A 21,089-nucleotide genomic window follows, 5' to 3' on the forward strand; every position below is an offset into this window, starting at 1 on the left:
CAACGTACTGTGTGCGTACAGTATAATTTGTGTGTAAATGTTTCCTGGAAGTGATGAAGTGAACGGGTGGTTCGGAGCGGTTCAAAAACAGTAAAAAGTTCGTCAAGAGGCGTGGGCAAAGTACCATTCAACTTTTTATGCATCAATAGCATCATTTGTAGCTTGCCCATGTCTCTCAGACGAAGGATCTTCAGCTTCTTAAAAATGGGTGCAGTGTGGGCAAATCTGTCTTGTCCATCAATCATTCTTACTACACGCTTTTGTAGTTTTTCAAGCTTCTCAATATAAGTTACATGTGTAGGTATTGCTAAAAAGCATACAACAGTAGTTAATATATGGTTGGAACAGTGCATTGTACAAAAGTATGAGCTGCTTAGGCAAAAGAAAATGCCTAACTCGACTTATCAAGCCTACGTTACGACCTAACGTATGAGTAAGATAAGTAATATGGGATTTCCATCTCATATCATCATCCACATACATACCCAAATATTTCACAGTTTTAACGAACTTGATATTAACACCAGAGAGAGAAACAGATACACTTATATCGCTTTTAGAAATATTATACAATTGACAAACTGTTTTGTCAGTGTTTAGTGAAAGTCTGTTTGATTTAAACCAGTCTGTGATTTTAGGCATGGTGACATTGATGATGCTTTGAAGATGGTTTTCATCTTTGCCTTCTATAAAAATTGCCGTGTCATCTGCGTAAAGATACGCAGTAAAATCGTCAGATATAGTGGGAAAGTCATTAATGTATATAAGAAAAAGGAGAGGTCCTAAAATGGAGCCCTGTGGGCCGTATGGCAAAATGTTTTCATATGCTGGGTAAAATGAACAACCACAGAGTAAGATGGACCACAGTGGTCCGTTTTGCCCCAAATCTAAATTCTGTCATTATCTTGACGTATAGGTTAAACAGCCCAACATTGCAAAACCACATGCTTGACCTAAAGTGTGGCTATAACATTGTTCTTCGCAGTAAAGTAGGTACAAAGGAAAATAAATCATGCAAGAAAGGCGCCTAAATCAAATCATCTTCAGGTCTCTAACATAAGATCGGTTTGACGAAACACAACATTATTATCAATAACTGAAAATCCATGCGTCCTGGCCCCATGAGCCCCAGGTGGTCATTAGTGCGAAGGAAAACAAGGGTAGTGAGTGCATAAAGCAGCAGATAACAGCAGCGGTTCAGCCGGGAGGGCTGGTGGTCCGTCTTGCCCCGCTGGGCCGTCTTACCCCACCTTCCCTATATGGAATGAAGTAGACATCTTACTGGCTAAAGGCTACTGCCCATAGGTAACAGATGCTGAGGCAATACCTATCGTCTGTTGATGGTGGCCTGCGACGGGCCGGTACAGTGGTGACCTAGCGAGTGATCAGTGATGGACAACGGTAAGGCCATAGTGTCCTCAATCTCATCAATATTATATGAATCATCGACATTATCATGATGCCAGGCCTATCATGATTAACGCAACACACGCAGCAGACATATATGACAGCCTCGCTTGTCATCGTTCTTGAGCCGCTATTAATCGGAGAACTTATTTGGTATTTGGTAGGTGGGGCTGACGAGTGTCGACTACCTATGCCTTATTCGTCTCTTGCTTATTTGGCTTGCTGTTGACAAGAATCCCGTAGCCACCACTGTGTGTAGAGAGCACCTGAAAAAGAAACAGCATTCGTTAGAAAAAGCTAATCAACATCATAAAGCAACATTAAATATGCATTTTACTTTTTTATGCAGCGTCATTCATAAACTAGTTACTGCATATCACTAGAAGTCCTTGAAGCTAACGTTGCAAGATGTCGTTCGCACTGCTCGTAGCGTAGACGTTGACTGCACTGTCCGCTATAGTATGCATGCTTCTCGAAGATGTTTTCGCATGTTCTTCTGTGGTGCTGGAAGCCACTAGTCATCAGGCTCAAGATAACTATTCATTTCATATCTTGGATGATAATGAGACACCTTGACGAGGCCAATTGTCTTTCCTTCCTTTTTTTGGCTTCCAAGTGTCTCATTCAACCTGAAAACAAATTAAAATGACACCAACCGAAATAAGTGATAAGGTATAGGTCTAATCAGCATAACTTATTGTTGAAGAAGTTAATTGATTCAGGTTAAAAGTCTAACCACCAGACATGTTCACATTTTACATATTGTTTAGGCAATGGTTGAGTCCTCAAGTATATGCACAACCGATGTGTAATAGGGCACACAGTTGATAAAGTCTCGACCTACACTAGCAGTAAACAGGGGTGAGCATTTCTGTTCACACGGACCGAGTATCTACATCTAAAGTCATTTATGTCGTTAATAAAACTATACACCTACAATTGTATCTACAAGAACTGTGTTCTTTGATTCAGTAAACCATTATACTTAATTATCAGTAAGTCAGCAAAGAATAAATCAAAACCAATAATACATAGGTACCTACTACCTACACATCATCCTTGCTGTTTACACCCCAAATAGCAGATAAATCTCAAGCAGAAGAATTTTAAAAGGCTCAAGGGGTCATATAAATTATTCGTAAACCAGGCATACATACCTTCCTAGTTCCTATAGGCAATATTGGAAAACCTACATACCTAATTGCTGAATGCCTAACCCAGCCAGCAATTTTGCTCCGGGCCCAAGCAGGCTCAAGTGCGGATTGCCCGAGATTTTTAGTCGGGCTAAAGTCGGCTAGGGCTTGGGCTAAAGTCGGCGTATGACACAGAAACGCCGACTAAAGCCCATGCTCTGCCGGAGGTATGCCCGCTCTGCGAGCTCCAGGCAGCCGTAGTTTAGCCCTAGTTGAGCGACGATTGGCGTTAGCCCGATTTAAGCCCGAGCAGTGAATCCATTTATATAATGGAAATTACTCTGGGCCCGAGCGGGCTGAACTCCGGCAAGCCCACTCTGTGTGCCCTGTCTATCCCGACTTAAGCCATAGAAGTGAATGGGGTTTATACATTGCAAACTGCTGTGGCTTTGCTCGGGTTCGGCTCGAGTGACGGCTCCTGTTTTCTCAAGTCTCAACTTGACTTCATCTTGTTTTTGCTTCACACTGGATCAAGTAGCAAGGAGCAGCCAATGCACTTTCAGCAGGTTGTGTGGTTTTAATGCATATTTAAAATTGCTACGGTCACTCATATGCTCCGTTAACCGGTCATCGAGCATTTCGAAAGGAAAGTAGTGGCTGACTTTGATTGAATGTTTATTTCAAACGACTACGGACACGTCAAATGAAACACAAATACATGAAACAGTGGACTGCAAACTGCAGCAATAATATGGCATGAGTCATGAAAAAGCGCCATCAAAACTATAAATCAATCACAAGACCCGCTAGCCTTCCTCCCCGTTCGGCGTTCATAATACTTGGTTGAACACTTAACCGAAAGCATAAAGTAAGGACAGCAAGTAATCGCTCATAAGACATAAAGCAATTAGCAAACAATCGTTTATAAAGAACTTCACTCTGGTGAATGGGAGCTTTGGAGGCGTCTGGCTCCTCCACACACACACACATCTGCAGTAGGTGGTCGGCCAGCTTTCGGCGCAGTTTCCGTATATGTAGGTATACCTACTTAATTATAAGCAGGCAGTTTCCGCTAAACCACTTGGCGAGGGCGACAGCGGCGTCCACCCGGTCCTGGTTTGTATAACTATTCCATTTTTTTGGAACAATTTGCTCTAATGGTACGTACCTGAAAAAGAGATCAATTGGTTTAATTTACATTGCATGTTTGCTTGAAAAATAACTTATTGTTGCATTAATACTGTAACAGCACTTCTCATTGATCCGTATAAAATATTCATTCGAATTTTTCAACGCGGACAGAGAATGAGCGTGCTCGGTGATAAGTAGATAAGTATTTGTGTTTTGTATTTCATTTTCCTGGTTCAGAAGTGCTGGTATTTCACAAAGATATACATAAAGGCACGGAAAGCGGCTTTTCTGAGCGAGGGTGTAACTCGCCAGGCTGAACAGCTATTCAGCTTCATGTTTGATGGCGTGAAACTCATTCAAAATAATGACGTTTACATACGATCAAGCGCACCATTCAATACAATTACCTACCGTAAAACTCCATGCCAGTCCACTTGATAAGAGCAATGAGCACTATCCGTTCTTCGCGCTGTCACACGCGCCCAAACATCAACCACCAAATGCCCAAACACCGGTGTGTCGTTTCGTCGCACAGCGCGCAGACTGTCACAAACGCTGCACATGATTGGCGCAGAACTGCGCATGCGCGAACAGCCGAACAAGTATGGCTTAACTCCGGCTTTACTCCAGTTAGCCGAAGGACACAGCCAGCTTGATCAGCCCGCGCTCCGCCCAAGTTAAGCCTGTTTTGGATGCGTGGGCAGATGTCGGGCTGAGCTACTGCTATCCGCACGTGGGCATAGCTGCGGCATGCCCAAGCTCAGCCCTAGTAAAAAATACATTGGTTTTGATCAAAGTGGGCAAACCCAAGCTAAGCCCAAGCTGCCCGACGTTTGCCACAGTTCAGCCCAAGTGAATTGCTGGCTGGGAGATGGCCAAGGTCCGTCCATGGATTTCATCTAGATGTAAAAGCGAATGTGCTACTTTATGCCTATAGGTATGTTTGTATGTATAATATAGATATCACCGACAGCCTGTAATAAGGATATGCATTGCACCCACATACATAAAACAAGCGCGGCATTAGTGGGCAATAATCTACAGACAATAAGATATATAACCACAAACTCAAATGAATACACAATTGGCCTAAACTAACTTACCTCAAAGCAAACTGACGACGAAAATAAACAGTTCTCGAGATGACACTGGTTCGATCAATAGGTATGACTCGCAACATTCACCGCGAAAATTCATCCATTTTCGTAACTAAATTCCAGGTTCGGTTGTTAACACTTTACATTAGGCGGCCAAGCCTTCATTGGCTAAAAAATAAAATCAGTCACCTCTTTGCAAAAATTTGGTCCCTTCATGTGACCGTGTCCGGTCCAACACTCGGATGCCACAATCCTCGCCAGCGCCTTTCATTGAACCTTGGCATTTGCTTCTGTCCACGCATTCTACATGTCTCCTCTGAATCAAGCCCTAGTGTAGGTAAGTCTCCAATTATTTTCGATCCTTACTGATGCCTTCCACGAGGGCAGACATTCGCCATTCAGTTTATCCGTTCGACATGCCTCCTGATATGCTACGTATCGTGTTACCCAGTCGCGTATTGACGTGACTGCATGCGCAGCTCGGCACCTCACTGAACTCAATGCAAACGTATGTTCATTGAGTTAGGTACTACAGAATGATGTTCCACTCCTCAGAAGCTATCATTTGACTGGAACGATAAGTTGTGCCGTTTATCACGCAATTTAGAATGCCTATTGTGAACGTTGGTCACAGCATTGGTCTGTGAATTCAGTTCGTGTGATGCGGCACAGCCTATCACTCAAGGCAAATTATTTCCTGAGAAAAGTGAAACATCATTCTGTAGTCGGCTGTACACGTGGACGATATCCAGTCAGTGCATAAATCAAATTGATCAAAAAAGTTCAACTATTTTAGGTAGGTACTAGAATCGCTTATGTTGACCAATCAGCAAACATGCGATAGAGAATTATCTGAATGATAGATGCAGGAATTAAGATATATGAACACTCGAGATAGTGACGGCAAGCTTTGCAAGCCCGAGATCCCTTGGGTCTTGGTGTGTGTGCTTCAAAGGAGGTGAAGTCATTTATTTGTTCATTGAATGTACGGCTCTCGCGAGATTAAGCGGTAGGTTTTGCCCTTTTACGTTTCCGGTTATATCTCAGAAACTGATCGATCTATAATAAAGCCATTTTATACGATCATGGCAGGCTTGAGAACGAACAAGTCGATCGCATCTTCAACACTTAAAAGCTTAAAGGGACCCTCCCACCTTCAAAAAAGTTAATGAATTGGCATGAAAGTGATGTCCCTTGGTTCAGAAAGAGCAAAAACGAATATCTACCAAATTTCACCGAAAAATATTCACTGGTTTTCAAGATATTAGGCTTTTACTTTTGTTTACTTTTTGGGATCTCCCCTCTTACTAGCGACTTTATTTGGAAGCAATAATTTGGCAGCCTTAAAGTGCGGCAGACGTTGCGCGCAAAGCAGCGTATACCACCACGTGTTAACGATGGTTTTAGTCTAAGATTTAAAAATAGTTAGATCTCCGCTGACGTCACAAATTCTAAGGGGGCATTCCAATGCATTAGCCCCTTAGAATCCGAAAACTGCAAGTTTTAAATTCCATATCTTCGAATTAAAGCATTTTTCGATGTTGTGAGTGCCCAAACCGGTATTTGCAGGCCATGGCCACCAATTTGGCTATCTCAACTCAAAACTAATGTTAAGGTGGGAGTGTCCCTTTAAGACGAAGAAGATATAGCCTGAAGACTGAAGTACACTAAATTTCAGGTGCAAAATCTGCCGCTAAAACCCGCGAGACCTGTACATACCTATGATATTATGATAACCTGAACGGTTATAATAGTTAGCTACGTGGTTTAAAAGCCACTACGGGCTATAACTAAAAACAAACCGTTTTAGATACACCTCAACTCGACTGAGGGATGAAGGGGGGGGGGGGGCGTGCTAATGCCAGTCTATCCCAAGGTATTTCGAGAATATCCCGTTTAACCCGCGCCCCGTTGAGGTCTGGCAGGTTTCACGTCCTATTGAAGGGGGGGGGACAAGCATCTCCGGAACCATGATAGAAGGATCGGAAAATTCAAACGGCAATTGATCGAAAGAACTCATCGAAATGCACAAGATGAGCTTTCAATGGCCTCGATTTTTAATCTGTGACGTCACAGGGAGCAGGGAGGTCAAACAAGGTCAAATCTGTCCAAGTTACAATGACGAGCAGTCGGTTCTAGAAAAAGAAATATAGGTTTCCCAACTGAGTCTGGATATGATGTATCATAGATATGACACGTGGGTAGTCATCTGGGCCCTGTTCATGAGCCCTGCGGTGCGGTCGCTGAGGTCGCTGTGGTCGCTGCAGTCAGCCGGGCTGTCAAAATTTTACAATGATATATTTTTCAAAATCATTTTTCAGTACGTTTTTTGACATCGTACAGCATTATGAATGGCACCGTCGTGTTCCTGAGCTCAAACTGCATCTGAAAGGCATCTTTTTGTTGAAAAATTTAATGTTCAAAATTTGACCTTTTCTGACCTGAAAGTGACCTGACCTCCGGTACATTCAGCCAAAAATGACCTCAAACGACACAGACGACATTGTTTTCTAAAGCCATGAGTAAAATGGACCATAAAACATGTGTCACGTGACCGATATATGATATACAACTTTCGTGACTTAGGATGACCTGGCCTTGACCTGAAAAATTCAATGTAAAAGTTCAGTACCCTCAGGGTATCTACGGCATATATCAAGGAGTGCGTAAACCAAAAATAGGCCTGATCGGACTTGTCAGCCGGCGGTCAGATCCTAAATTGTGAACAAGCAAAAATGCTGATAATTTTTACTTTGACCTGACCAGTGACCTGTGACGTCATCGGTGACCTCCAGGTCAAAGAGAATAGGCTTCGTTCGACAGTTTTTTAGGGCTATCAGACGCCGTGTGAATTTTGACGATCGGCCCATTAGTTTCGGAGATAGAAGGGGGGCTCTGGAGAGCCCCCCATCCTAGTCACTCGCGTCATGGAAAATACCCCAGTCATGCGCGAGTTTAAGTACCTATATTTCTTTTGCAGCATCGCAATGAGAGAAACACGTAGCATCTAAATTTCGCAGACAATTTTGATGACTTGTTGACCTGACTCTGCATCTGAACATACCTAACTGATGCGTTTACTTTTTAACGTTTTTCACAGTCCTTAACGTTTTTCCCACCTATTCATGTCTGCGGCGAGTGACTTAGAACCCGAATTAAGAATGGAGGGGCATTTACATGTCTCTGCACCGTCATGTGTTACCACCGGCCCATCGCCACGGCACGCGAGGCTTCGAATATTATCTTAGCATAGCATGTTTTAGGCCGTTTTGATCTCTTTTAGTAAGCTGCGCCATCTTACCTGAATCGATGCAACTTTGTAGGCACATCAGTGCACGCAGGACAATGAACATCATCCACTCTTTGTTTTTCGTTATGCACTTTGGGCGAGGTGCGCTCTATGTTTCTCGTGCGCAATGTTTCTCGGTCAGAGTATTCGGTCTCGACTGAGGCGGCTCCGCACTGTCTGCGTTCTCAATGCACACTGAGTAAAGGGCGGCTCCAAATGACGTCGGCAGACGTCATTGATATGATAACTTGATGATATCCTATTACTTAGCTGGTGAGTCACGGAACATCATGCGTTGTGCAGGTGTTATCGATAGCAACCTCAACAGGAGGCATTGTCAAGATAGAGGTACTTATGTGCATTTACTGCAGGACTTATCAAAATAGTGTTTCTTGATAGCCATGCCAATTAGCATTCTAAAAAGAAAATCATAAAACTTTCATGATGTGTCTCCATTGTATTATCATAATGCTGTTAGTGAGTCAGTGATTTAATTCTTATCAAAACGCAAAATTCAATTCAAATAGTATTAGCTGATACGGCTTCCTCAGTGTTGAAACAGTTCATATTAGCTGTTTTCACGACGACCATCTGGTAAACATTTGATTCACATTTGGTGCAGATTTGGTCAAATTAGGTTCATTGTATTTCTTAGAAGTTATCAGCTTGGGTTGCACAGTTGCTTTAGCGCCTGCTTTTTTCAAATTACCAGACATTATTTTCGATTAAAGCACTGAAATAAATTCATGACATGAGGATATTTGTTGCAAAAGAGGTTTAGTGTACAGTTGGTCAAGTCTGGTGCATTCGCCAGGTAGCCCGTCGTACAAACGGCTCTTCACCTTTTACATAGGTATGCCAAGAACGGCATGAAAACGGTGACGTTACTCGGCACCGTCGTTTTTAAATATTCACAACCAGCCTTGTGTGTGGGAGTCTGCTACAGTACAAACGCTTCAAAATACGGCACCCATGTCTCTCAAAAGCGCCCACTTCCCTTCTGTTATGTATTTAACTCCCATCATTTATCGGGGCTAATCTCTGAGCCCCGCGTCAGTCCTCTCTCTCTCTCTCTGACCACCAGCTCGCGGTATCCGGTACCGGTGTCCTCCTCCCGGCAGAACTCCAAGTCCTCTGCCTCGCCCACCACCAGCTCGGCCGTCGTCTGAACCGTCAGTGACATCACGTGACCGGACAGCGTCGAGCCGTCGGCGCGACCTAGGGTCACGTGAAGGTGCGCGCCGTCCGGCGATACGGTCCCCACCAGTCCGCAGATCTCCAGAAACTCGCTGCTGTCCATATACTGAAATGAAGAGGGCGAAAAATGACAATACAGACAGTGATTGGCAGTTAGAGGTCGAGTCTGAAACATAGATGCCAGGACCAAGTCACATGTTGCCTTTAGAAATTAAGCTATGCTGTGTAACTTCGCTTACCTAGGTACCAATACCAACAATTGATATCTACTTTTGTCTTTTGCTCAGAAGCAAGAGCGATATTAGGATCACCAACTTACGAAGGGATGCATCGGTCGTGCGGGACGTCAATGTGATCTGGTTTGATCAAACCCACATAAAACCCCAGCGGTCTCCACTAACCGTGTCTGTTCGCCCGTCCGGAGTCGATGCTAGTCGCAGTCGACAGCCGCTCACACTGCCCACACAGGTGACGACGAAGGCCGCCCTCAGGCCCGCCTGCTGACACCTAGCGGTGAGCTCGGCAACTAGCTCCTGACCGGGCCCCAGCCGAAAACAGAGGACGCGACAGGTGGACAGAGCCATGGTCGCCGAGCCGGGGCCTGGTGGTGCCTGGGGAATGGGGATTGGAGATTGGCGACACCGTTTGCAGGAAACGAATCGGAGCAGACTCATGAAAGAAGTGCTACATCCAAACTCCACAGTCCACACCATGCTTATCTAAATTAAGTAATGAAACATATTTCTTACATCATTGCATACAATCTCACATCATTGTCAAACAACGAAACGTTTATAAGTCACTTCAGCAGACTACGATGCGTAGGTACCTACAGGAATCAGTTTTGGTGATGTCATTCGGGTCCAGGACCAAACGAAGATAAGAGCATGGAAAAGTCGACTAGCTGCAGTTAACAGTGGCCATACCATTACCCTGGCAATGAAGAGCAATTGTTGCCACCGCTTTACAGCGGTCGACCACCCGTAATTGACCAATTACAAAACGTTCACTGGTCATGTGGCATAGCACTGAAGCTGCGTCATTTCTCCCTCCCTCTGCCCCTATCTCCCTCTCTCTCACCTGACTCGCCACAGCCAAGCCACAGCAGCAGTACATAGGTAGTGAAGAGGTTCAGTTGAACGACTGATGCCGAAGTGGCTGGCTGTTGCTAGCGCCAGTAGAAGAGACTCGCGTTCCTCGCCCCGCTCACGCGCTCAATAGGTGTGTGTATGTAGCACGCTTCTGATATGTTAGAGATGCTAGTTTTTTCGATTCAGTCAGCTGGGAATATCAAAAGACCTAGGCTAAAACTTACTTAATGTTTTGCAACATTTACCTCTTTTACCTACATCAGAGATCGGTCTATTTGCTTTCATATCCATCTATCCATCACATGCACCAATCAAAAGTCGCACGAACCGGACTGATTTTTCATCCCTTGAGTCGTGTCTGTCCGACGGTGACGCATGGAACGCGCCGAGCGCAATTTACATAAACACACAGTGTAAACATGGAACGGGGAGCGTACAACTCCAGTCTCTTACGTCAAGAAGTTTACACCTACTAAGAAGTAAGATGCTCATTGCTTATATGCACAAAGGGTTATTGCTCTCAATTGGAGCCCAAAGCTGAAAGCAGCTCGCCATAGGTTTAATACTAAGACCGTACTAGGATTATATCTAATCACACACAGTAAATCCGTTATCCGATTGTGCACTGTAACATTTCAAGCTCAATGCAGAAAAAAATGAAGAAAAACGCTTCGAAAGCGCCTTTGACCTACCACATAATATACCGGGTGGCACAGAAAAAAACGTTCCAAACTTTAAATCAACATTTCTCAGAAAATAATAAAGACACAACAATGAAACTTCTAATAGTCAATGCAGCGTATATTTTCAGTAAATTGTATTATTTTTATGTTAATCGGGCAATTACTTTTTAAATGGTTCGTGTTTCTAGCATGCCATGTAAAAATTACTTTTTTGCTCAGATGTTTACTAAAAAAAAAATGTGAGTGAACGGGCCACTTCCATATCGGTACCACGGCCCGCATGCCATGACTGCTACTGGCAACTAGCCTCACTGATGGTTCAGGCCTTAGGGTGGCACATTCCCTCTAGCTTTCCTTATTCGGTCGATTTACTGTTCGATCTTCTTGAAGGGAGGGCGATCAGCAGTAACCCATGCACCGTGCCACTCCTTCTGCTCGAAACAGGACTTAGTGTTGAAACGAATTGCATCCATTAACACTATTTTGGCTCAGTATTTGAATATTCGGCACATAAGTGGGACAAAAATATTTAAAACAACAACACACGTGCTGATTTCATTCACGTGTTCCATTTTTCTATTTTTTCCTAACATGGTACGTCTAAGCCAATCATCACTACCGTCCAACATAGGCAAAAAAAGCAAAAACGTCTTACTTAATTCAACATAAGATTGCTGGCTTGAAAATGATGATAGAGTGTTATAATTTGGCATAGGTACCAATGCGCAAAGAAGTGACGCAAACTTTATGAAAATTTTGGCTCGTTATTTGCACTCAAATTTGAGATATAGGCCTCCAAAGTTCGGAACGTTTTTTTTTGGGGGGGGGCCACCCGGTATAAGCCGTTTTCACGACGGCCATCTGGTACACATTTGGTGCACATCTGGTGCAGACAGGTGCAGATTTGGTCAAATCAGGTTCAGTGTGTCTCTTAGTAGCTATCAGCTAGGGACGAGTTGTACTATTTGCTTATATGCCTGCTTTGTCATATTATCAGAGAGTATCATCGATTAAAACACTGAAATAAATTCATAAAATAAAGATATTTGTTGTAAAAGAAATTAGGTGCAGATTTGTTCAAATCAGGTGCACTCGCCGGATAGCCCGTCGTGAAAACGGCTATAATGTACTTTACCAATTTCATTCAATATGTTCAGTGAACACATTACTTTATCATTTATTATACATGTAGTCTGCATATTAGTTCTCGTTCTCAATGTTTTGCATTATTAACCAGATGTCAGTAAAAAAAAAAAAAACGCCGAAGATGATTTTGTTGTGCGTGCGCGTCACCGACGTTGCGCGACACGAGAGCTCTCTGAAGTCAAAATAAATCCAACAGTGTAAATGTCGCAACATTAGACACGAAACAATCCAGCTAAGTGCATATAAACCGAAATGCTATACTCGTAAGTGTATATCGACTCATTAGTTATGCTTCTTCCATCCACGTGCGATCATCGGTCTTTTTTTTTTCGAACGTCGTGGGTACCATGCGAATGTGAGCGATGCTGCAAGGTATAATATTACTGCTGACAAATGTATCGCTCTTGCTGTTTGTTAGTCCGCAGGGATGGGGCGGCAACAGCGCAAAGGAGGGGCGCCATGAGATAATAAATGACCCCTGAAAATGATGGATAGCTCACCTGCACCTTTTCTGAGGCCGTCAAATTGCACCTGGTGAGATGTGCTTTGCCAAATTGCGTGCTATAATTGCAGATGTTAGTCAATATAAGTGTTTAACTAAACATTAGATAACATCAAATAGGTGTGCACTGATACATAGGTATACAGTTGCTGAGTGCTGTAAGCGGACTACATGCCATCTTTCAGTTTATCTTCATTACTATAAGCGATGCATGACATTTATCGTTTACATTGCACGAAAGTCATTATGCAATACATAATATAGTAATAGGCCGCAATGTTTAACACTCCTTTTGTACTCACACCTTTTGGCCTTCTGAGCACACTGCACGAATTTGTCCGATATCGCATCATTTTGTGATAATAAGGTTTGTCATGTTTGATTTGTTTTCGTTGCCACTTTTCAGTCCGCAGTTTTCTACATATAACGTCTTTGTCGCGGATGTCGAGTTCTGGGATCGTCAGCAGCACAAAAGAACGGACCACATGAGTATGACAGCTATCCGGTCGTGAAGAGACTGTGAAAGTTTATGTGTACACCAGGGGTGTGTCTTAGCGGCAAGGAGGAGACACCACTGCCTAGTGTCTTAGCTGCACTGTCATGAGGTGGGGGAAAGTCTCTATAGCATTTTATGTAGGTATGTTCAGGTAGTCAACATTTCTTAGGTGTTGATTACCGTCAACCGTGGAAGCCGTATGGCTACCCATCTACGCTGGAGTACGAAAAAACATCATCTCATAGTCAACATTTCTGTTATTGGCCGGACGTCTCCTCAGCAGGACGATCACTCCTCAGTAAATAATTCTGCAATGAGTTTTGTTCATTTCGACGTTCACGTTCACTTGACACCAGCCCCTCCTTCTGCACATGAATTAGACAGACTGGGCAATTGTGTTTTAAGTGACAAAGTTATCTGGTGCTGATGATTGCTGATTGCGGTATGCATTAATATTTTTATCTACCAGCGAATGACGAAAAACAAACAACTTCCAACTACTTTCAACATTGGGCGAATAAGAATGTACTCGTCGTAAGACAAGGCACCGCTGGGCGTTGGCTACCGGTCAATCAGGATTCCAAAAAGCTGCGTGCACTGCAGCATTCGCCCGCCCCTGGCACTGGACAGTGGTCAGTGCAGCGGTGAGCACTGGACGCCGCCGGCGACAGAGCGGTGGGCGGCGGCAGCGGCGGCGGCGGCGGCGCGAGCGACCCACGAGAGTCTAACGCTAGTCGGCGCCGGTCCGCGGTCGGTAGCGGCAGCGCGGAGCGAGAGCGATCGGTGACCGCCGAGCGGGGCAGACGGAGCACGGCGCGTGCGTCTGTGTGAGCGGGGGAGGGAGAGCTTTGTGAGCGTGAGTGAGAAGAGGGTAGTGGTGCTGAACTGCGTGCAGTGGTTGCGTTCGCAGCCATGTCCCGCACGGCGGCGCCGCCGCTGGACAAGACAGACAGCTTTGAGAAGCTGGACAAATTCACCTCACTGGAGGTCAGCTTTCCACAGAGGCAGCTACTACGCCACAGCCGCAAGAGCAGCTTCCCCGCCGCCTTCCACTCATCCGCGCAGGAGGTTCGCCCGCGGCGCAAGTCGAGCCACGTCGTTCCCTCCAGCGACCGAGTGGCAGTCCCTCGCTCCCGCAAGTTCAGCAATGTCAGTGACGTGGTGGCTCGCAAACTAAGCACGACAATCGGCTGGCGCACCCACAACATCCAGGAGATCGTGCACCAGTCCAAGAGCCTGGGCTCTCAGTACGTGCGGGCGCGTCTGAAGCGGAGCGGCGTGTTCCACAGGAAGCTGGGCCTGCAGCGGCTGAGCTCGCTGGCCAGTCTGCACGGCGGCGCCGAGATCTGTGACGTGTTCAGAGAGATGGTGCTGATCGGGGTGGAGCTGGAGCGTATGCACCCGTCTGTGTACACGGCCATCTCGAGACAGGTGAACATGGCCATCACGTCGGACAAGACGGTGCGCGCCGTGGTGAACTCGGTGGCCGTGGATCTGTTCCGATCGGAGGTCACGTGGGGTCGCATCATAGCGCTCTACTCGGTGGCAGGAGGACTGGCCGTCGAGTGTGTCAAACTCGGTGAGTACTCCACGGACGGCTACCGGGGCTGCAGGGTCGGGAGGGCATTTCTATGTATTTTCAAATCAATAACGGCACGCGCCTAACACCTGCAGTTCTATAGCTGTCCCATCGTCCTATTCCGTGTTCTCGTGTTTGGAGAACTTGGTCCGTAAGTGTCATGTAAATGTTGACATTTTTCACGCGACCGAGGAGGATGTTTGGTCTGTTTTAACATAGGGTGTTGGACGTCATACTGGAATTGTCACGTTTAACAATGTCTCCAAGTTGTCTCAACAAACAGTTAGGGCTGCTCTTTCAGTTTACTTATAATTTTTGACTCATGAGAGTGCTTCCCTTTTACGTTTGAGAATTGACACCCTGTTCGGACGGAAAATGTCACCCCGGAGTTTCCTGTTATATTTTCATACCCCGGAGAATCCTGTTGACCGACATTGAAAAGCGCACGCCTAATAGATAAGAGAAATACGCGTTCTATAATACCTATAGCTTAGCATGTAATATTTTCATCATGCTTCGACACATCATGTACTGAGACAAGACCATATTTCTCTGACAGTCCGGACGTCAAAGCATTGATCGTTGATCTAATTATGCACGACTGTTAACGCATGCCATTAAAAATCTCATTAGACGGGCTATCGATTCGTTACGCTTCTATCCAATAACCTATGGGCTATGACGATGAGCAATTGAGCGTGGGTTCTTCAATCATGCTTGTGAGCCTTCAATATTAATAACCTACCGACTTGATCGTAATGAAATTTAGTCTGTGTAGGTATGCGCTACCGACAAATAGCCAATATGCTGAGGCTACATTCAGGTCATAGCTATGAAGAGAGCTAAGGTTAAACATCAGTACAACGATTCTGCGTAGGTACTCAATTAAAGTTCTAAGCAATCTGGCAATAAACGGGATCTGGGATGCCATGTAGAAGATGAAATTAGAAGATAACTTTAGGTCAGATTGTGGCGAAAACAAACTGCGCAAAAACATGTCCAGATAAAGGATGTCGGCTGCGAGGGAAGTTCACAGATTCTCTCTTCTGTACGGGCCTGAAATTCCACCATGAGCAGGACGATAATTCTGTTACTGCACGCGTGGCGCGTACCCCTCCATTGTTTCTCATTGGCCAGAATCACGCGGCTTGGTGGGGGTCGCACGAACATCGTCATTCCAAACGGGCTCTCAGACCAGGGCAGGGGAATACCCGCCCAGATCAGCCAGTCGCGTGGATTCCGGATTATCTGATCTTGTCAGGTAATGCAGAACACAGGCTCAAATTGTGATGCTGTTATACAGTTTTCGCTGGAACTAAATAAAAGGTCAACTTAGACTTCGACCATATCCCTTTCCGAAGGTATGTGAAAGGCCAGATAACTTTTATCTGCTATATGGTTGCTCATGCTTGGTAGTCTCAACAAGCCATTGAACGCCATGCGGCAAACACCGGTGACATTTTTATAGGAGAGTATCGCAGCTATCAGTGGCGTTCACATACCGTCAGGCGTAATTAATGCATTTTGTTTACCATGGTATCAGACCACTATGCAAACAGTCTGAGATCTGGCAGCGGCATTTTTTGGCGCTCTATCGGAGGTAAGTCGTTATATATGCCCAGCCTGTAGGTATCTAAAAATACGGTGTAGGTACATATATGAAAACACGGATCAGGAAAGATTAACCCTCGCACGACCAGGCCATTTCTCATAACACGAACGACCAGGGGGGGGGGGTTGTTACGACCCCCCCTGGCGTTTCGAAACGGAAGGTCGTAGAGCTTAGCGGAAAAAACCAACGGATTGCTCTCAACGAGATCTCGCGATTGGTGGTATATTTTTTGGTCCTAGGTCAACATTTGACCTACTTTTGACCGGTCAAAGGTCAAATTTTCGGAAAAATAGACTTTTTTCAACTTTCGGCGGCGATTGCGGCAATACGGTGGGAGATATCGACTTGAAACCTTCTCTATCGTGTTCCTTAATCAATTCTCTATCGTTTGGTATGTATTTCGTTTCCCTAGCTCTAAAAATGGCGCGTTGGGAGCGCCGGAAGTCGGCAAGGTCACAGTCGGCGGCAGAAATTCGAGAAATCAAAATTTAAATTTTTGAAATCTGATTGTATTTTTGGATTTGGGAGGTCCATTTGCTCCCTATAGAAGCTAATATTGCTGCATATTCCCATTGAGGTGACAAGAATTAGCAAAATAGTGGTTCGGGCGCTTTTCAAAAATAGTACCGGACGCTGTTCCTCTTGTGACGTCATAACTCCGTGACCTGACCTGACCCGGTCAATTTTCTTGCACCACACGATAGCCAATGCTTGCCCCAACATGCATGGGAAGTTTCATTATGATCCATCAAACAATGTGGGTATCACCGGCAGAAAACCTAGGGATTCGGCGCACACTTTTGGTAACTGTCGGCCAGAGGCTGTACCTCTTATGACGTCATAACTCCGTGACCTGACATGACCCGATCAATTTTTTTTCGTCAAAAGATGCGCAACGGTTGCCCCAGAGGGTATTGAAAATTTCAGCCCGCTACGACAAGCCGTTTAGCGTGCACTTCGAAAAAACCTCAGGGGGGGTGATACAACCCCCCCCCCTAGGCGTTCTAGGGTTAAGGTGCATTCGTCAACTGACCGTTTCCTTCGCACAGTATAGGTATTGCTGCCGCACGCTTCATTGGCGACGATATCCCTGATATCGTAGCACCATTGACCTCCAGAGCAACGCACAATCTCTCATGAAATGTTTCTGCATACGAGTATGCCAACTCTCATTTCATTGGAGGAATCATGAATATACGAGCAGTCTTTTGAGGCTGTCAATAACAATCTGAATATCTTCTTAAATAGCATGTCGCCATGCATTCTTGACTGTCACCTAGAACGATATATTGTCGTCTGATCTCTAGTATTTGTTTACCATTCTCCACAAATCGCCATGGCGTACGACTCAACATGCATTTGTTAGCCGCGTCAGTCTCTGGTAGGATCGGTTTATCAATTTCATACGGCACTCAGCATCCGATCAGCCGGACGTAAAAACGCTTCGTTGAAGTCAATGTTTTAGTCGATGCACTTTTTTGGTTTCAATCAGGCGGGTCACGATTGCTTCTTGTTATACCTTTCAAGACATTCATTCTCGGAAAGAGATTCTGTAAAAACGCGAACACTTGTCCAGTTGCTTAACGACTCGATCGACCATTTTTTAATAAACTTGGATGACTGCATAGAACACAAGCTTACATAATTGTCACTGAAGGTCATTATTTGTTTTTGCCGAAAGGCGATGATTTTTTCACACCTAACACACCTAAGTGTAAGACAGTTCTCATCATTTCCGATCAGACACTGGCGGAGACACTAACGGCTCACTACCGCGCCACATCCGCCACGATCAGCGCCGCGTGACAGTTGTGGCGCGCCGGTCCGGCGGCTGAGAGACGTATCTGGCGCGTCCCGTCGCTCGGGCCCCTCACTATCGCCAAGAGATCGGAACCCAGAGCGAGCTACAGTGACCCTGCTGAGAGCTGAGGTGCCGTGCTGTCGTATACACTGTCTCGCTGCTTAGCTTAGGAAATTCCGCTACAAGTTATATCAATGTCAGAAGCATGTATGCAAATGGGAGAAGTGTAAAAAATGACTCTTGACTATGGAGATTACATCCACCATATTTGGTAAACTGTCTTTTAACGCAATCAGAAGTCGAGCCTCGCGCACACAATCAAGCAAAATGTCTGAACATGAGCGCCAAATCGTTTCACCGCCGTTCTTTCGATTCATGACGGAAAACCTCATATCGGCGCGGCCATGGGGCAGTGATGGAGGAGTGCGCTCTCCTGCCTAACTCTCAGAACATGACGGAGCGGCCCCGGTCCAGCACGGCGCCGGGCGCAGATGGGGCTCCGATACAGTGTGAGGCCGGCCGCCAGGGAGGTCATTAGAGGCTGGCAGGTCACACGGTGTCGGAGATGGAGTAGCGGCGGCGAGATGACCTCAGAGACCGAGTACCCACAGCGGCGCGGGCCGGCAGGTGAGGTGATGGTTCGATGGACAAGATGGTAGGCTGGTGGTTCGCCAAAAGAGACGAAAAGTTAGGTGATTGTGAAGTCATAAACTGTCTCAAAATGAGTTCATTAATTACTGCTGACCACATTTGATATATGCGATGTCATTTTTCCGGTGATAGCACATGTAGAGACACTGCACTGCATTGTTTTGTTAGACAGGAGACACTGCAGTATGTATTTCCTCTCCAGCAAAACACGGCCTCGGTAACGGTAAAGGACACAAGAACCCAGCTGTATCACTTCCCGTTTCAGTAGACTATTTCGGTGCATTCCAGCCCCGTTATTCATTGTCAGCTCACTGACGTGATAAAGCAAGCTCAGCCCAGTGTACCACAGCAGCAAGACTGAACAATGTTATCACCCTAGTCATATGATGATCAAACCTTAAACATAGTACCGGCATCTGTTATTGTCTGGAGTGCCGGCCGGCTATTGCCGGGGTCAGGCACTGCTTGTTTGTGTCACGGTGAAGTCTGACCCGTGCCACTCACTGAAACCCCGAACCCATATGGCCCGCTGCACCTGGTGCCGCTACAGGGCCAACGTCATTATTCGGCTGCTTGTGGGAAAGACGAACGACGATGGTTAAATGAATACTGAGCAGGTCTACCCGTAATGATGTGTCAGCTGTTCATGGACTGCTAATCAGCACCGGGGAATATGAAACTGGTATTTTGAGGATACAAGTTTGTCAGAGAAAGGCAGCCAACGCACTACTCGTATGCTAACAGCATCCCAGCGGTGAACTTCTTGTTATAACTTGGTAAGCCGATACAATTTTAAGACGATGTCACGGTGCAGTAGGTAAATGGTAAATTCATTATGCAATATAATGCAATATGCATGCTGCCTGTGCCATTGAAGCAGCGGTGCCTTGGTCCACTGTTTGAAGTGGTACGTCTCATTTCTCAAGGCTGTGCGGCGCGGTCTCACATTATTCGCACAATTACCCTTCGTTCACACGGGCGTATCCCACAAGAACCGCGCAATAATCGCTCACCGCCACTCGCCTCCGTCCAGCGCCCACAGTGGAAGTGTTTCCAGCTAAACAGTTGCTTTGGTTTCCGGAATGGATTCAGGCGCACATTGCACATGTGCAGCCAGCTGTACAGAGTGCATGACGCTGTGTAGATGGTTGCATTTTGTCACTTGGTTAAATATCTTGCGTAAATGATTGGCATTACGTGTACAACTTCACTCATTTGTGGCGATAATATTTCTAGTTGACTCATTTTGGAAAGCTTGAACTGAATTCCAAAGATTTAATCCATTTATATTTTACACATATACCTATCTTATGCACATCATGCACTCCGCGCAGCACGCCGCTGCGCGCTGCGCGTGCCTGCGTTCAGTGCACGGTTGGCTGTGCACTCGGCCGGTCTGGTGGACGGTGACCTGTGACCGGTGTCGTCTGTCTGTCCCGCGGTCACCGGCCACGTCTCAGTGCGGCACGCGCGTCCCAACAAAAACCCGCACATGCGACCGACGTCCGATCCGGTTTTCGTTCTGTGTTTTAGGACGCTGGTTGTGTGCGGTGCTGTGACTGTATCCAGGCGGCCACTTGATGACAGAGACAGCTATCACAGAAACAGTGGGGCGAAGGAATGCTTGTCCGCCATGAAATGTGGGGAAGGGGAGAGAGAAGTGAAGGAAGCTTGCTGGTGGAGTCCCTATTGAAACATACAGCCTTCTCTACAGCTGATATCTCCTTCTCTGTTCATCACAGTTCACTGCTCACTGCTTTTGAGCCCCTCTCCCCCTCTTTCTCTCTCTCTCTCTCTCTCTCTCTCTCTCTCTCTCTCTCTCTCTCTCTCTCTCTCTCTCTCTCTCTCTCTCTCTCTCTCTCTCTCTCTCTCTCTCTCTCTCTCTCTCTCTCTCTCTCTCTCTCTCTCTCTCTCTCTCTCTCTCTCTCTCTCTCTCTCTCTCTCTCTCTCTCTCTCTCTCTCTCTCTCTCTCTCTCTCTCCAATCGTCGCCTTGTGGAATCACCACTCAATACAACCGCGGTAGTCGGCGTGAGAACAGCTCTATTTAGCCAGCGCTGGAGCTGTATTGTCTCAGTCAGTCTGAAGTTCCGAGCCGTGACTGACAATCGTGACTGGTCTCCGCCACGGGACATTGTGTGCGAACGGTTCGGCCACGGACCGCAACATAGCTGTCACGGAACTGTCCCACGGACCGCATCATAGCTGTCACGGATCTATCCCACGGACGTACGGCTGTCACGAATCTGTCCCACGGACGTACGGCTGTCACGGAA

The 21,089-nt window shown here is 45.9% G+C and overlaps 2 protein-coding genes across 2 annotated transcripts in view; one reads left to right on the forward strand and one right to left on the reverse strand.

Annotated features, from left to right (window-relative positions):
- Positions 1-9,078: 9,078 nt before the first annotated feature.
- On the reverse strand, positions 9,079-9,857 carry LOC122385229 (bifunctional protein GlmU-like). The gene is made up of 2 exons (XM_043373352.1): positions 9,656-9,857; positions 9,079-9,360 (listed from the first exon to the last, which is right to left on the reverse strand). Exons 1-2 carry the CDS (start codon positions 9,836-9,838, stop codon positions 9,079-9,081), a joined length of 465 nt encoding a protein of 154 aa, XP_043229287.1. The 5' UTR covers positions 9,839-9,857.
- Positions 9,858-13,904: 4,047 nt separating this feature from the next.
- Positions 13,905-21,089, forward strand: part of LOC122385242 (bcl-2-related ovarian killer protein homolog B-like) — a 45,046-nt gene continuing 37,861 nt past the window's right edge. The window contains exon 1 of the mRNA XM_043373374.1: positions 13,905-14,751. Within this exon, the coding sequence (XP_043229309.1) occupies positions 14,085-14,751 (667 nt within the window). The 5' untranslated portion in view covers positions 13,905-14,084. The remainder of the gene's footprint in view (positions 14,752-21,089) is intronic.

The sequence above is a fragment of the Amphibalanus amphitrite genome, unplaced genomic scaffold (assembly GCF_019059575.1).
Source record: "Amphibalanus amphitrite isolate SeventyFive unplaced genomic scaffold, NRLGWU_Aamphi_draft 000212F_arrow, whole genome shotgun sequence".
NCBI classification, from domain to species: Eukaryota; Metazoa; Arthropoda; class Thecostraca; order Balanomorpha; family Balanidae; genus Amphibalanus; species Amphibalanus amphitrite.